The sequence below is a fragment of the Candidozyma duobushaemuli genome, assembly GCF_002926085.2.
Source record: "Candidozyma duobushaemuli strain B09383 chromosome Unknown A_B09383, whole genome shotgun sequence".
NCBI lineage: Eukaryota > Fungi > Ascomycota > Pichiomycetes > Serinales > Metschnikowiaceae > Candidozyma > Candidozyma duobushaemuli.
The window spans coordinates 226763-243366 of NW_020289901.1; the positions used below are offsets into that span (position 1 = coordinate 226763).

Consider the following 16604-nt stretch of genomic DNA (forward strand, 5'->3'; position numbering starts at 1 on the left):
GGCTGTTGAGCCTGCTGTGCAGCAGGAAATGATTATATAATACAATGCAGCGGCTACTCGGCCTTGACTGAAGAGTCCTCCTTAGGTTCTTGTTTGACTGGCGCTTCGACCAGTGGCAGAAGGTAGAACAGCACAATCAGGGCGATGGAGCCCAAGACAGAGTTGACAGCCATCATCCAGATGGTCAAGCCAACACCACCGATCGTGACAAAAGGCAATGCCAAAACCCACTCCACGTAGTATGGGAACACGCCTGGTGGGAAATAGAATAAGATGGCCTTGCGGTACCACACTCTGGAAAACCAGACTGGTGCAGCCGTCAGTAGTGATATAAGAACACCTATGGCTTTGGTGAACTTAAGCTTCTCGGCAGAAACAGCATCAGTCAAATTAGAAACTTCGCCGTTGAGCTTGTCGAACTGACGATTGAGTTTTGTCCACTTGGCGTATTCGTCCTGAGCACTGACAGCTTTCCTCTGTTTGTTGATCTCCACCAACTCGGCCCTTCTCTTGGAAAGCTCCAAGAACTGAGCATGGCCAGCCTTACTGGCTATGGACGTGTACAAGTTCCAGGCAGCATTTTCTATGTTTGCCTTACCAACGGACTTCACTATGGTCTTCAAAAGAAGCGCCACGAATACAAATAGGAGAATGCTCAGCGGCTTAAGGTCTAGCATGATGTGGTTGGGCAAGCACTCGCTCAGAGGGCGTTAACAAGAGGGTGGTTTGGTCACGTGACGCCCGCGAGCACACAATTTTTATCTCCCTCCCCATCAAAGACAGCTGCCGCAAAGAGCCCCCCAACATTCCATACAATATGTCCAGCGACCCGAGGACGACTACGTTCCGTGGATCCAGCAGTTCTGCGAGGCATTCGGCCACGACTACTTTGTGCCTGTGACCCAGGATTTTATAGAAGACGACTTCAACTTGACTGGGCTATCACTGCAAGTGCCATACTACCGAGAAGCCTTATACACCATTTTGGACTATCAGGTAGAGACTGCCGAAGACAACGGCGGTGGCGGCTCGGGCTCTCTGAACGGGAAGGGCAAGAATGACTTGCCTAACAAGGCATTACTATCACACTCAGCCGAGCTTTTGTATGGTCTCATACACGCACGCTACATCGTTTCAAAGGGCGGCATGACCGCCATGGCCAGCAAGTTCGAGCGTTCCGAATTCGGCATTTGTCCTCGTTACTACTGTGACGGCATGCATCTTATTCCCGTCGGGGCCACCGACATACCGGGCCAGGAGACCGTCAGGTTGTACTGTCCCTGCTGCAACGACATCTACTTGCCGCTGAGCCTGCGCTACTTGAATATAGACGGGGCGTACTTTGGCACCACTTTCCCCGGCTTGCTTGTCAAGATGTTCCCAGAAATCGAAAATCAATGCAAGCTTCGGATCAATAAGGTCAACCAAGACAACTTTGGCTTGCGCTTGTTTGGCTTCCGAATCCATGAGTCCAGTGCCAGCGGGCCTCGCATGAAATGGTTACGGCAGTTCCCCGTGGGGCCTGAAGAAAAGAAGGAGTTTGACGATTGTGAACTCACCATACCGACTGTGGTTGACAGCGACTACGAGATTACCGCTTCCGAGGACCTCCAGGGCGAGGCCGATCTTGACGACGACAGAACGATGGCCAGTGAGGGCATGTAGGGTTGGCAGCATTGCCGTCAATGTCTGGCGAAGTTTCCGGCTTCCCGGGCTACTGTACTATATATCAACATAAACCAGAGGCTCGTTGACCCGACCTCACGTACGGTGACTTTCAGGGCATCATGCCCTTTCAAAGTAGCTACTTGACTACAGGGTCTGTGGCGAGAGCTTTCTGGTCTCTGATAAGGGTGCTAGCTACGATAGAGCACAATAGAATAGGGTTTTAAGATATACATTACGACATGAGCAAAGTCTTTGTAGGTTTTGAGGTGTTTATTCTCTTTAGTATTGGATTGTGCCAAATGGACCGTTTCGTTGCTACAGCACGGAGCTGCATAAGTATTAGTTAATTAATGAGTCAAGTGGACAGGCTTACCGGGCTCCCATTCCTTGATGCCATTGGCAATATTCATCCAGTACTTCAATCTAATTGTCTCGATCAAGATGTCATTCCATGGCACAGGTTCGGTTTTGAACAAACGCTCCAATTTCTCCTCGCTCTCTTCTACCCTTTCGTCATTTTCAACAGCCAAAGACTCCAAGTCACCCTCGTTCGCAGCCATCTCAAGCGCTTCGTGAGCATCTAGCACTGTCATTAGTAGCATCTTATAGTCCAAAGTATATTCGGACGAGGACTGCTGAAACTTCGCAATTAGGTCTTTTGATGTCTCGTCTTGTGTGATGTCAAGCTTCTCAGGGTGCTGAATTTTTATAAGGTAGGCCGCCCTAGTGTATGGGTTCTTGATCGTCGAGTAGGCCTTATTTAAAAGTGCAGAAATCTGGTTCTCACTTTTTGCCTCTTCGCCTTCACCATTCAGAAGTGATGCTGAGCCCATCACAATATCCGGATGGTTCTGGCTCTGAAGACCCCTGTGTTCTCTTCTTAGCAGTCTGTCATTGATAATGAAGGAGTCCTTAGGAGGGCCACCTTGAGGAAATGTTTTTGGATAAAGCTCGAAATAGCTTTTGACGTGAGCTGCATAGCTCCTTTTGGCCGATTTTAAGAGCCCTTGAGCAGCATTGCGCCGAATTGAGCACCACATAGTAGAGAAGCAGTTGCTCTTAGTCAGATCTGCTCGGACTTTGTGGGGCCTATTGATGATTTACGTACAGGTCGGAGACGAATTGGCTAGAAAGATGAACAGTTTGTTTCAAGACTGAAATCAAAGTAATAATGTTAAGGTAGTACTTAGATTATCTAAGATAACCATCTGGTATCTAGTGATTTTGTGGTCGCTTGTGGACTCGAAAACTTGGAGTTGAGGTTCACCAATTGGTGGCTAGAACACAATTGCTATGTCAGGTAAAATCATACATAGCCTTTTCAACAGCAAGAAAGAGAGACTTTCAAGAATGGTCATGACATGCCTTGCTCAAAAGGACACTAATAAGAAGAAAGGCAAATTGCTTTGCGAGGTTTGAGGAAATGGCTGCGAAAAGCAACTCCATATGATTCAAGCTGAGTAGCACATCGAATGCATCAGCGGGTATATCTTTCTCTAGAGGTTTATTGTTTCCTTCAGAGAATCAAATGGCTGAGTGACTCTCTTTATGAAAATAATGAAACCGTGTCTATGTCATTCGACCTTCGGCGAGCTTCTTCAAACTCCGGTTTGAGCAGCCAAATCAGGAAGGAAATAAGATCCACCGAGTCAAAAGCTACAGCTTGATTTCTTACTACGAAAGTTGGCTTTGTGTGACCATTTTTCATAAAACTGTTCAAAACTTCATCATTACAGCTACAGCGTTGGTGGTGCCTCGTGGGACCCTATAAGCACGAGAAAAGGTAACATAACTTCAAAAACCTCAAAACAAGACCAAGAACTCTATGTTCAACTTGTTCTGATTTACTCAAAGCTTTGGGAAAATTCCCAAAAATTTCTCCCTTTACCGCTGTTACCCACTAAATCAGTAGCATTTGCACCCATTACCTGAGCCCACCGCGCCTGAGGTGACGGTTCACACACGACCGTGTGTTGTCCTCTCACAAACGACGAGTTTTTTTCAGATCACATATTGAAGGAAACAAATCAACAAACAGGAACAATTGTCCACACGCCATCGCTCCTTCCTTGTTCACTTGTTGATTTGTTTCGTTGTTTGCTTTCGTCTCATCATCCGTTTTTTTATTTTGCCCCAACGCGTTTCGTTGCCTTTTAGTACCCAAAGTCACTTGAATAACATTGCAACACACAGATGGAGTTTGATGAACAAGAAGAGCTTAACGGTGTCCGTTTCGCCTGGAATACGTTTCCATCCACAAAGGCTGAGCTGGCCAAGATAGTGGTGCCAACGGGTGTCTTGTACACGCCTTTAAAATATAGAGAAGACATGCCTGTGATGCCTTACGAGCCAATCTTCTGTCATCTGTCGAGCTGTCGAGCAATTTTGAACCCATACTGTACCATTGATCCTTCCGGCTTCTGGATTTGTCCGCTTTGTGGTACCCGTTCCCCATTACCTCCACACTATCATGGCATTACTCAGGAAAACTTGCCTACAGAGTTGCAAGGCACCTCCTCCACCATGGAGTACATTACAGCCAAGCCAGTGCAGCATCCTCCAATTTTCTTGTTTGTGGTAGACTTGTGCCAGGATGAAGACAATTTAAGGGCATTGAAGGAAACGTTAGTGATTTCACTTTCATACCTTCCTCCAAATGCTTTGGTGGGCTTGATAACATACGGCTCCATTGTCCAGGTCTACGACTTGGGTGCAAGTACCGTCAACAAGTCTTACATCTTCCGTGGAGACAAGGATTACACAGAGAAGCAGGTTGCTGACATGTTGAACAAGCCTGTAATTGCTCAGCCAGGTCAGATGAATATCCAAAGCTCCTTGCAAAGATTCTTCTTACCAATTGAGGATATTGAGCATCAGTTGACTTCTCTTATCGAGAACTTGACCCCAGACCCTTGGCCTGTTGCTCATGGTGACAGAGCCAATCGCGCTACCGGTTCTGCTATCAACGTGGCTGCCAACTTGCTTGGTGGTACCTTCTCTGGTTTCGGCGCAAGAATCTTCTTGTTTTCCGCTGGCTCATGTACGCTCAACCCAGGTATGATTGTTGGTCCCAAATTGAAAGAGGCCATCAGATCTCACTCTGATATCGACAAGGAGAACGCTAAGCATTATAAGAAGGCCGTGAAGTTCTACGAGAGTATCGCCGCCAGAGCAGTGAAGCATGGCCACACAATTGATTTGTTTGGTGGCTGCTTGGACCAGGTCGGTTTCTTGGAAATGAAGTCCATGTGCTCAAAGACTGGTGGTGTGTTGTTGTTGTCCGATGCCTTCACAACCTCTATTTTCAAACAATCTTTCTTGAAACTTTTCAACAAGGATCACGAGGACTATTTGCTCATGGCTTTCAATGGCACCCTTGATATCAAGTGCTCTAGAGAGTTGAAGGTCAGTGGGTTGATCGGCCATGCATCTTCATCCAAGGTCAAGTCTCCAAATGTTTCTGAAACCGAAGTGGGTATTGGAGGCTCTTCAAAATTCAAAATGTGCTCACTTACTCCACAGAGCACGCAAGCCATATTTTTCGACGTTGTCAACAATCTGCCATTGCCACCCAACGCACAATCATACATTCAATTCATCACGTACTATCAGCATGCCTCTGGCTACTACAGAATCAGAGTCACAACTGTCTCTAATATTCTAACGGGCGATGAGCAGACTTTGACGCAGTCCTTTGACCAAGAGGCGGCTGCGGTCTTAATGGCAAGAATCACCTTGTTCAAGTCAGAGCAAGATGATGGCGCAGATGTCTTGAGATGGATCGACAGAATGTTGATCAAGTTGTGTCAAAAGTTCGCAGATTACAGAAAAGATGTTGAAGCCTCCTTCAGATTGCATCCACAATTCAGTTTCTTCCCACAATTCGTGTTTTACTTGAGACGTTCTCAGTTCTTGCAGGTCTTCAACAACTCGCCCGACGAGACTGCGTTCTATAGACACGTTCTTTTGACGGAAGACTGCGCTAACTCCTTGCTTATGATTCAGCCAACCTTGACCGCATTTGCGCTCGACTTAGAGGCCCCAGAGCCAGTCTTGTTGGACTCCGTTTCCATCAAAGATGACAGAATCTTGCTCTTAGACACTTTTTTCCACATCTTGATATTCCACGGCAAAACCATTGCCAACTGGCGCAGGGCTGGTTACCAAGACCAGGAAGAATACTCAGACTTCAAAGCCTTATTGGATGAGCCTAAGCTAGAAGCAGGTGAGTTGTTGGTTGACCGTTTCCCATTGCCCAGATTTATTGATACCGAGGAAGGTGGTTCGCAGGCTAGATTCTTGTACTCCAAGTTGAACCCAAGTACTTCTTACAACTCTGAAGAATTTGCGCCTGGTGCCGTTGTCTTGACTGATGACGTTTCTTTACAGGTGTTTATGTCGCACTTGCAGAAGTTGGTGGTCTCTGGATCCAACTAACTTTTCCCGAGAAACATCTCCTCATGAATAGTCATAAGATTTCCACAGGATAAAAAAGTGGTATCTTGAAGTAGGAATAAAAAATTAATGCTCCGAGTTTTAATCGTAATGATTATTTTGCCAGACCTGCACTTACAAGTTGATATCAGTACTCTTACGCATCCTACTAACAATTCATCAACGTTCATGTCCGGTCCAGAACAGCTAAGTGCTGGTATGTTACTCCTGAAAACTAGTGTTTTAAATATATTCTAACAAATAGATGAGATTGCCCTTTATGACAGACAAATCCGTCTTTGGGGAACAGATACACAACTTCGATTGAGATCTGCCAGAGTCTTGGTCGTGAACTTAGGTGGTATCGGCTCCGAAACCGTGAAAAATTTGGTTCTTGGTGGCCTCAATACCATAGAAATACTTGATGGCTCTGTTGTCAAAGAAGAAGACTTTGCGGCCCAGTTCTTCTTGCCTAACGACGATAGCATAGTTGGTCAACTAAAGCTTCCTTTGGTGTTGCCAAAGATTCAGGAGCTTAATCCTAGAGTCAATCTACTGATCAACACCACGAACCTCAAAGATGTGCCCTCGACTACTACAAAAACTTTGACTTGGTCGTGGCTACTGAGTTGACAAAGCCACAGTTGTTTGCCATCAATCAAATCACTAGAGAGCACAGGATCCCATTATACGTGGCTGGCGAACATGGAATGTTTGGCTACATCTTTTCTGATCTCATTGAGCATACTTCAACGAAAGAAAGCCCAATTGGCAACCAAGCAAAAGTGGCTGGTACCAAGATAAATGGCGTCAAAGAAATTGTCAATGTCGAGTGGAAGAATAACGACGAGACCGAAATCGTCACTACTCGCGATACATTCTCGCCCTTGCAGCAAATATTTGATTCCAAGAGACTCCCTCTTCAACTTAACAGGAGACAACTCAAAAGACTCTCAGGTGCATTGCCTCTTGTTCTTTCACTTTTTGACATAGAGCGTCCATCCAATGTTGAAGATGATATCGACAGAAAGCTCTTACTAGATCAGGGGAACATCGTTTGCGAAAGTTTAGGTATTTCTCAGGAAGTGCTCAGTGACGAGTACCTAGATCTCTTCAGCAAACAAGCGTTCACTGAGTTCTCCCCTGTGGCGGCCATAATAGGAGGGTTCCTCGCACAAGACATAATCCAGTTCTTTGGTAAGAAAGACAGTCCCATTAATAACTGTTTGATTTTCGATGCCATTAGATCTGAGGCGCCTATATACTATTTGTAATATTAACGATTATTGGGAGTGAGTCCCCTGCCCTTGCGGCTTTTTAGATGCGACGTATCTTTCAAGAACTTCAAAGATTTCACGAGTTTTGTCTTGAGCAAGGTGTTTTCTTCTTTGGCTCCATCAATTCCACTCTTGCTGTCTAGTCTTCTCTTCTTGAAAGTGTCGTTCTCTTCCTCTTCAGATTGACGGGCAGACTCGATTTGCTTCTCAAGTTCGGTAATCTTTTCACGAACAGCGGATACTTGCTCCTCCGATTGCTTGATAGAAGTTTCACAATTCTCGATCTCCTTCTTCGTGTAGCTCAACTCATCATGCTTCGTCTGTAACTTGAGTGCCTTTTCTTTCACTTCATTTTGCAACTCCCAGATCTTGAGCTGGTTCTCCACAAAAGTCTTCTTGATGTCGTTATTTGTCACAGTCTCGGACTCGCTAAACTTCTTGAGCTTCTCTTTGTCTTGTTCAATCTCCGACTTTAAGACCTCCATTTCTTCTTGTCTCTTTTGTAGCTTCTTCTCATTAACCTGAATTCTTTGCTCAACATGATCGACATCGGAAACAATGCTGGTGAGGGATTTCTTCATGTCATCAATTCTTCTGCCAATCTTGCTCTGACGCTCATCCTTGTTGGACTCGATATAAGAGTGATATTCTTCCTCAATTTTAGCTAAGTCGAGATATCCAGCATTCAATTCCAAGATAAGCTTGTGAGTAAGAATAGTGCGATCCTTTCCTTTTCTTTTGGAGACCGCTTCGTGATTGTGAATGCCACTGAGGATGTTGTAATCGTTCTTTAATGGGTTTGTGACATAGTCCAGCTGAAGTCTCTTTGTTTGATAGTAGCTTTTACATTTCGCAGATGCCTCAATGGCAGCTTCATTGGAGTCGTAGGGAGTGTAGTGGTACACTACCTCTGTGAGCAAGGATCTCTCAACGTCAGTAGGAGAGTATCTCGGAATTTTGGGCAACTCGGGTAGAGGCCATGAAGGAAATGAGCGAATGTCACGACGGAAGACGTGATCAAAGAAAGTATGTGACAAATATGTGAGGCTTTGGTTGTAAATGGGGAAGATGTCCGGTTGGAGATTGCCGATACGATCCCTTAAGCAAACAATCGATGAAATGAGCTTGTACAAGTATGAAGACTCGCCTTCGATACCTCTGTAGTGAAGCAAACAATGTTCAATGGAATAAATCGGTATGAGTCTGACCATCACGCATTCTTCGCCTCGACGCTTTTGCTGCCTGAGGTTTTTGAAAAACTGTGTCAGTGTATCAACATGACCATCCATGACAATGATGCAGTCAAATTTCACATTTTCCAACTCGGCCTCGTTTCTCGTGAGCTGGCCGTCTTGCGGAATCATGTGGATGGTGAGTGGAGGAGCTGCCTTTGCATTATTTTTATTATTCTTGGTATTCTCCCTTTTTATGCTGTTTCCCACGTATCTCTGAACCACCTTTGATCCTCGACAGCCAAGTATGAGGGCCTCTAGCAAATCCATCTCTCTGACGTTGTTGTTCATCACCATTCCCACGTGTTTGGGAAGAGGTGAGACCTTGTTGGATACAATAACATTTATGAGGTCCTTAATGACATTAAACTTTCCACTTGTTTCGGCCAATTTGGCGGGGAGATCTCTCATTGAGAGGTTCTTGGGCATGTAGTGCTGGATAAGGAGATATGGGTGGGTTGCCACAAGCATACAGTTTTCGACGCATATTTGCAACGACTTGATAATGAGCTCCGTCGTGTCGTTCGTCTCGCAGTATTTCAAAATATCCGAGTAATGTAATGAGACAATTTGGTCGGTGAGCTCTTTCTGGAACTCGAACATGGGAGTGGGCAAATTGTACTCGCCTGACTTGTTGATCTCGTCCAAGTGCAAGTCGACAATTGGAGGCTCGGGCACACTATCCAATATACTGTGCAAGTCCATTTTTCGTTGTTCTTTAGTTTAGTGTGTAGTGTTGAAGTAGTAACTGCAACCGTTTTTTTCGCACATATTGCGATAAGCGAACCCGGCATGCACCAAAGCTTCTATTGAATTGTGGTCGGCTTGTGCCAATATTTTTAGAAAATATTTGATGTTTATTTTCTTGATGTTCAGAGTAAGTGCTTTTTCTCGAAAAGCCATAGTAAGGTATTGCAGTTTGTGTGTTAATAGTTGTTCTCGCCATGCCTTGTCGTAAAAGGAAGTAGACGCACCCTATATGGGAAGGTCATTTGAGACAACCAACTAATGCATTCCAATACTCTTGTCTACATCAAATCAAATCCAGCTTACTCCACCAAATTTACCCATTATATTTTAGACCATGTCTTGACTGTTCTGTCCCAGCCACAGCTCACTATGTACAGCCCATCTTTCCCAATGTCACAGCTCATGACCTTGTCGTTGTGGCCCTTCAATGTCCGCACGTTGATCCAATTGTCTGCGGACCATAACTTGACTGTTCCATCGTAAGAGCTCGTCGCGAGAAAGGTTCCAGAGGGGCTCAATTTCGATGGATGCTCTTCATTTTCATCAGTAACTTGCGTTACTAAAGGACTATCTTGGCCGCTAAAGAACCTTACCTCGCTGACAAGTTTTGTATGTGCTGGTATCAGAAAAAGCTCTATTCTGTCGTTGGCGTTGCTGAGCTTACGCAAATCCCAAATTTTTGTAGAGCAGTCGCCGCTCGCTGATGCCAAGTGGTGACCATTTGGCGACCAATCCATGGAGTATATTCCTTGAATGTGACCTTCTAGTGTGGCAATGGATCTACCAGAGCGCAAATCCCAGATTCTTCCTACACCATCGAGGTCTCCTGTTGCAAATAGACTGCCATCTGGATGCATTGCGCAACCAAAAACCTCTTTCGAGTGGCCCTCCTGCTCTAGGACTTCTTTTTCCTTGTTTATATCCCAAAACTTCCATGTCTGGTCGAAGGAGGTGTTGGCAAGGTACACTCCGCTGGGATGGAAGGCGACTTTTGGAATTCTGCCCTCGCTTGCCTCACGAAACCTAGTCTGTGGTTTGAGGTTTTCGTCGTCACTGTATCTCCAAATGTTTATCGACCCCTCTTGACCACCTGTGGCGATCAACGAAGTATCTGTGGGATGCCAGTCCATCGCACCAACCTTCTCTGAGTGGTAACCATGACCCAGTTTTCCCGCTTGACGAAGAATGAGCTCGTCATCTTTCTTGAAAAAATAGACATTACCATCCCAAGAGCCGCATGCAACAACTGTGTTATCCTTATTCACCCTCACCGATGAGATTGCACGAGTGTTACCTTTAATAACATTCGTTCCGTTCAACTCGTACTCTCCAAGACTTTTATTTATGTGACGTCGATGCTTCAATGTTTTGAATGAGTCGTAGCTCTTGGCCTCCTCCTTTTGTCGGTTCACTCTAGCAATTGCAAGGTTCACTGACGATCGTAGTATGCTCTTCCGGACCTCTTCTAGTTCCTCAGTGCCTGGTGTGTAGAATTCTTCTTCGTCATCTTCATCCATACTTGAATCGCTGTGTTCCACCTCAGCAAATTCAAAATTTGTGTGTGGTCTTTCTTCAAGAAGCTGTTGTAGACGCCTCCGTCTTTCTGGAGGTCCTTCTCCAAAGAGAGTAATAGGTTCTCCGAGTTTTCGTAGCTCAACTCGAACCTCTGAGTCTATAGTAGGAACGTCAAGGGATGAAATTTGGGATCCATTGTTCCTGGGATCATTGACGACCGGAATCGACATGGGGGTGTAGTTGATGCTTATAGCTGGGACAGAAGCGCTTTGGTGCTGGGTCATGTGACTACACAACAAATCTGGCTTATGAACAGCAAATCTGACTGATTTTAGTGAAAGAAAAGAATATTTATATAACAAGACTATAGCTTTCTAAAAAATCAGCTTTTACGGTGAGTCGTGCCAGCACTTCGTGCGTCTCTTCGCATTGGTCTAATTGGCCTCACATTTGGCTGCGAAAAATGTCTCAGTGATTCCCGGTTACAATTCTCTCGGCAAACTGGCCAAAGTTTTCGGTATCGTTGACCATTTCATCCAAATCAGGCTGGCAAAATACCGCCAAGGTGTTTCTCGCAATATGAGGAATGCTCGTGCCCTGGACGTAGTGGGGCACTGCCTTGAAGAAACCCTTGGAGATCTCCTGGAGTGCCAGCCCACTTTGGAAAGCAAGACAGTCTTTTGGAATGTTCACCTTCAGAACGTTTCCGTGTCTGTTTCTTATGTACAAGCCTGCCTCGGCGTCGGGCAGCTTAGGCAAGGCCTTGCCATCACCACTGGACTCATCCAAAAAGAGCGCTGATGTTAGGCCTGTGAGACAGGAATGGTCAAGGTGCTCACCACACCAATCGTCGGAATTGGCCTTTTTCTCCCCTGTGTTGGGGAAGTAGTGGAGAAGACGGGCCTTGGTGCAGGTGGAGTCCTTGATGATACGCTGCAAGAAATTGCGTTCGTACTTTTCGTCGTGTCTGCTAATGTAGCTGTCGCAGTTATTTGCAACCTTCGCAGCCGTGCTGATGATAAGATTGATCAACTGCTTCGCGTCTGCTTTAAATGTTTCCAAACCCTGGAGCTTCTCGGAGGGCCAGACGTTGGGCAGAACATAAGTTTTGAAGTCGCTGAATTTCTCCACAAGCTGTGGTTCAGGTCCCTCAAGCTTGTCGTCCTTGTAGAACGCACAGTTCACGTAATAAGAGCCCTTGTTGAAGTCGGGCTCCCCCGTGGTGCTCAACACCTCTTTGCCACAGGACCAGCCCGTGAGCCACATGGACTCAGGCAGCTCAAGCTTCTTGAGCTCTTCCTCAGGTAAGGTAGCTAACTTGGAGATGCTCTCAAGCACCTTCGATCTCAATTGAAGAAAGTGGTCTGGCAAGTTTTTCACGATGATGATGCCGAGGGAGTCGGGTCCAAATGCCTTATCAAGCGTCGCAAAGTCGAGCCCATTGCTGAGCTCCTCGAGTGTAACGGAAACTGCCTCTGTCATGATGATGGAAAATCGCAGAGCAGAACCCCATATTTATATAACTTGTGCAGTGCCTTCTCTGGCATGCACCAGATAATCCAAAGCCAGTAATTTCTCGTACCAGCTTATCCGCGTCCCGACTTGGCATAAGCCCTGGATAGTTTTGTAATCTCGAATTTCCGTTTTATTGGATTTCTGGTACTTCTCGGAGTTGCTTCTGTGGGGCCGAGCGGAAATCTTGATTGCAGCGCTGCGGAACAAGGACCCCGCGAAATTCTTAAATGCCACCTTTATGAGCTGACCGTTTTGCTTACTTTCCTTGAAATACCGCTTGAGATGTACCGAAATGTCACTGAAATCTTTTTGATCCTTGCATTCTCCCAAAAGCTCGTCCACCTGCTTTTGTGTGATGTTTAAGTTTTGCTCTTGAAGCTGGCTATAGATCATGGCTGCAAACTGCGACTTTTTGGCTTGGTACAGCTGGGACCCTGCAGCATTAGCAACAATGAGACAAGACCGATGCGGCGATTTTACGGAAACATATTTCCTGACATATCGAAGGAATTCGTTTAAGGTAAGCGACTGAAGAAATGCCTTGTCGATGGGTTCCTCGCATTCGGTACCCCCAAAGCGGTAGGTGCTATTGATGATCTGATCAACTTGACTCCAGTGAGTCATAAATTCACGATTCTCGGGTTTATCACCAGATCCTTGCAGCGGCTGTAGAGACATGAATAGCCCAGAGGGTGTCTTCATATGGTTGGAGTATTGCGTCAAGGTCTGGAGGAATGGTTCGAGTATTTCTTCTCGGAAGTCTCTCTCTGTGTACCCCTCTAATCGGCTCTCGAGAAGCCCCAAATACCTCTCTATCTCATCCGAAAGCTTTTGACAGTCATGTTCCCCACTTGGAATGGTTATGTGTATTCCGAAGGTACGACGAAGGAACTTTGTGCCGGTGAAGACGTTGTAAGCTAGTCTCCTATTCGTGCGGAGTTCGTCTAGGGCAGTATATGAAAGTAAATGTTCGAAAAGTTTGGCCCAAGAGTACAATTCGTTATCGCTTCGATCACCAAGCTGAATAAAGTACAAGACGGTATTTGCCGTATCGTCTTCGTCTCCTTTTAAAGGAAATGAAATATTGTGTCCACTGGGTATTTTGTAGCTCAACCTGCTAGAGCTATTGTTGCAATGTTCGTCTTTGTTTGTTCCGTTGTGGAAGATGGCTGACTCCGGAAGGTAAAAGCACTCATGATCATTGAAGTCTCCGTCCATTAGAAGTTGGCTATAGGGAGCAGCTTTCAACAACCTCTCTGAGATTATTGCAAGATCTGTTTCATCAAGTAGCTCCAATGCATCTAACTTCTCCTCAGGAAGAGTGAGCCCCTCTTCAAGAATAAGGTAGGTTGCGGAGAAGACTTTTCGTATACTAGATGCTTGAAGAGTTTCCTCAATTCTCTTTCTGGTCCTCACCCTGGCTTTCTTGAATCTTTGGTAGTCACTTGCATAAGAGCCTTCTCCAAACTGTCTTAGCCGTGATAAAACTGCTTGAAACACAAAAATAACACTCTCTTTTGCTCCGTTGACTGATAGTAAGATAGACGGAACACCGTTTACGTTGGCAAATATACCCCAAAAGGTCCCCACTAACTCGTAATGGTACAATCCATATTTGAGCTCCTCTCCAATTAGTTCTGTAAGAATTTCGATTCCCACAAGATTCTTCGCTGTACTGTCGAGTTCTCTGAAAACAATGTGTAAGGTAATGCGAGAGGCGTCAGCATCTGGCCCTTCGTTGTTCACCCTCCATATCTCCGAGGAGCTATCAACTTTGGTTAGTGAAGGTTCGGATGCAGCGGTCTCCAAGCCTCTTATATAGCCGACATCGGACTGCTTTGTCATCCGTTGTTCGCTAATCAGCTCTTTCAAAGGTTTGGGGATACAAGGAAGCTCCAAATTCAAGCTGAGATCCGGATTTATGAAAGTGACCATCTCACTGTTGAGAACTTTTGTGAATTCATATTGAAAATAATTATCCACGGCGGTCACGTAGGAGGCCTGGTCTAGCGTAAAAAGACTTAATGGTGATAAGTCCTCGTGAGCCACAACGATTCTCAAGTTCTCCTCTGTAAAGCACTGGATTGCAGCCTTTTGGATGTCATGTACCACCTTGATACTGGAACCTCCATCAGTCCAGTCTGCGTATCCTCGAATCAAATCTGGATAGGATATCCCGCCCTTCTCAAGTCTCTCGGCATAATCGCATATCTCGTCAACGAATGTTGTTGCAGTCTCGCGGTTCATGAAACATTTATCCTCTACTGAGCTGTAGTCTCCAATCACTGACTCGAGCTCTCTAGGAGAGCTTCTCACAACAATGTAATTGATATAATAGTGAAGAGTATCGACAACTTGCGGAAGATTTCTCAAGCCAGTTGGGGTAACGTCGATGTCGACAAGCAAGAGATCGTCCTTAAAGATGGTATTTTGTACCAATACCATAACACCAGTAGCCCATTGGCGTTTTCGTTTCAAGTATTCACATAAGGAGTTCTCGGATTCGTCTCCCAATATATTGCAAAGGAGGTTGCCAATGCGACGGTAGTTCGGTAGGTCCACAATAGTTTGTAATGGATAACATAATCTCACCCTGGACGTATTAGCTACTTTGAGGAGCACTGTTTTGATATCAGGCTGAAGAATTGGGGTATCCAAGTACCCGTAGAGCTGTGGGCTGAAGTAGATGTCGTGATCTGACGTAAATGACTGTCTAGATAACCTAACGTGGTCGAGTGAGGATCTGGGAATATCCGAGAAATGAGCGACAACTAGTTTTTTGAGGTGATTGATTGACTGGGGTCCTTTCATGACAAGAGCCATTTTGCGTGCAAGATAAAATCTCTGGAAGTAAGCTCGGAGGTATCTTTGTAATCTTTTTGGACTGATTTGACTAAGAGTTGCCTTATTACCGGTGCCAAATCGGTGAAACACATGATTGGGAGAGGCAAGTGAGCGCAATGCATGAAATAGTATTTTGTCGGTGTTATTGGTGTTTCCTTTATGCTCTTCATCGACAGCTCTTATCTCTCCTTTGATGAACTTCTCCTTGAACAAAGGGCACTTGAAGAAGGAAGAAAAAATGTCGAGGACGCTGTCAATAATGAAAACCCTCTCGTCTCTCATTTTAGCAAAAGAGGAGACTTCAAAATGATAGCAAGTCTGCTCCATCGTGGTATATGCATTGGTGAACCCGCCTGCGGAAGACACTATCTGATCAAGCTGATTAGGCATGGGAGAAGTCTTGGTGCCTAGGAAGAGCATATGCTCACACAAGTGAGCTAGACCCAAAGCATCATCTGGATCATTGCAAGACCCGCTTCCCACAACCATTGATGTTGAGAAGAGCTCACTGCTTCTGTCACTTATAAGTAGTGATCTGAGGCCATTGGGAAGTTCGATAAGCTGATAAGACCTGTTGCTGTGTGAAAAGGGAAGATGAAAGTCGACATCAATATTCTTGACATCTAACGTTGATCCACTCATCTTGAATCAAATCAAAGTGACAGTTGTTGTGTAATATTTTGTCATCTCGTCGGGTGCAAAATACCCGATTGAGCTCTCGCAATGGGGGATGTTTCAGAATCTGCAAGTCTGAAACAGTGACTTCGAAGCCGCGATGGTAGAAATCTCTGGGATGAGATTAAACATGAATTTTACTGAACAGGTTTATCATGACAGTTTTTTATTTGGATTCCTTATCTCGGTCTGGTCGTCGTGTTGGAGAAGCCAAGCTACTCGCAGAAAAATAAAGTGATACATTTGCTGCTGCAAATTTAGGAAGGGTGGAGCTTTCTTAGATCTGATGAGGCATTCTACCAGGTTATATCAGCACCATTCACAAATGACACCGCTTGAACTCCGAAAGGACTAGGTACAGCAGCACTACCATAAGAGTCCGGAGTGGATCTGCGCCATGGGCAAATTGCAGGCAGTTCGATTCCATTGACTCAGCTATCACGCCCACTTATGATGTCATTTCATTCGAATTCTCTTCACTTTCCTTTTTATGAACTTTTGTCCTTCCGACATTACCATGAGAAGTGCGCCTTGTAAGAGTATTCAAAGATGTGAACACTTTCATCACAAACAAGTAAACCTCCAATCGTTATCTCTCTTCGCTTCGATCGAGATCCTCGATTGAATTCAATCAGCCCTCAGAGATTCATTTCTAAAACACACGTCAGTGCCAGAGGGATCAAAGGTGAATTCT

The 16604-nt window shown here is 45.3% G+C and overlaps 7 protein-coding genes across 7 annotated transcripts; 2 read left to right on the forward strand and 5 right to left on the reverse strand. All coding sequences in view use genetic code 12, as the record gives it.

Annotated features, from left to right (window-relative positions):
* Positions 1–53: 53 nt before the first annotated feature.
* On the reverse strand, positions 54–677 carry CXQ87_000106 (GET complex subunit; the record flags this gene model as incomplete). The annotated part of the gene is made up of 1 exon (XM_025478691.1): positions 54–677. One exon carries the CDS (start codon positions 675–677, stop codon positions 54–56), a length of 624 nt encoding a protein of 207 aa, XP_025338164.1.
* Positions 678–817: 140 nt separating this feature from the next.
* CKB1 (casein kinase 2 regulatory subunit) lies at positions 818–1665 on the forward strand (the record flags this gene model as incomplete). The annotated part of the gene is made up of 2 exons (XM_025478692.1): positions 818–860; positions 920–1665. 2 exons carry the CDS (start codon positions 818–820, stop codon positions 1663–1665), a joined length of 789 nt encoding a protein of 262 aa, XP_025338165.1.
* A 350-nt stretch (positions 1666–2015) lies between these two features.
* On the reverse strand, positions 2016–2708 carry CXQ87_000108 (J-type chaperone; the record flags this gene model as incomplete). Its single annotated transcript, XM_025478693.1, has 1 exon — positions 2016–2708. The coding sequence occupies one exon, from the start codon at positions 2706–2708 to the stop codon at positions 2016–2018; it is 693 nt and encodes a 230-aa protein (XP_025338166.1).
* A 1153-nt stretch (positions 2709–3861) lies between these two features.
* On the forward strand, positions 3862–7332 carry SEC23 (GTPase-activating protein; the record flags this gene model as incomplete). The annotated part of the gene is made up of 4 exons (XM_025478694.1): positions 3862–6087; positions 6373–6684; positions 6732–7267; positions 7293–7332. The coding sequence occupies 4 exons, from the start codon at positions 3862–3864 to the stop codon at positions 7330–7332; spliced, it is 3114 nt and encodes a 1037-aa protein (XP_025338167.1).
* Positions 7333–7378: 46 nt separating this feature from the next.
* On the reverse strand, positions 7379–9316 carry CXQ87_000110 (uncharacterized protein; the record flags this gene model as incomplete). Its single annotated transcript, XM_025478695.1, has 1 exon — positions 7379–9316. One exon carries the CDS (start codon positions 9314–9316, stop codon positions 7379–7381), a length of 1938 nt encoding a protein of 645 aa, XP_025338168.1.
* A 365-nt stretch (positions 9317–9681) lies between these two features.
* CXQ87_000111 (U4/U6-U5 snRNP complex subunit) lies at positions 9682–11160 on the reverse strand (the record flags this gene model as incomplete). The annotated part of the gene is made up of 1 exon (XM_025478696.1): positions 9682–11160. The coding sequence occupies one exon, from the start codon at positions 11158–11160 to the stop codon at positions 9682–9684; it is 1479 nt and encodes a 492-aa protein (XP_025338169.1).
* Positions 11161–11344: 184 nt separating this feature from the next.
* On the reverse strand, positions 11345–15724 carry AXL1 (Axl1p; the record flags this gene model as incomplete). Its single annotated transcript, XM_025478697.1, has 2 exons — positions 11345–12345; positions 12652–15724. 2 exons carry the CDS (start codon positions 15722–15724, stop codon positions 11345–11347), a joined length of 4074 nt encoding a protein of 1357 aa, XP_025338170.1.
* Between the last annotated feature and the right edge of the window lie 880 nt (positions 15725–16604).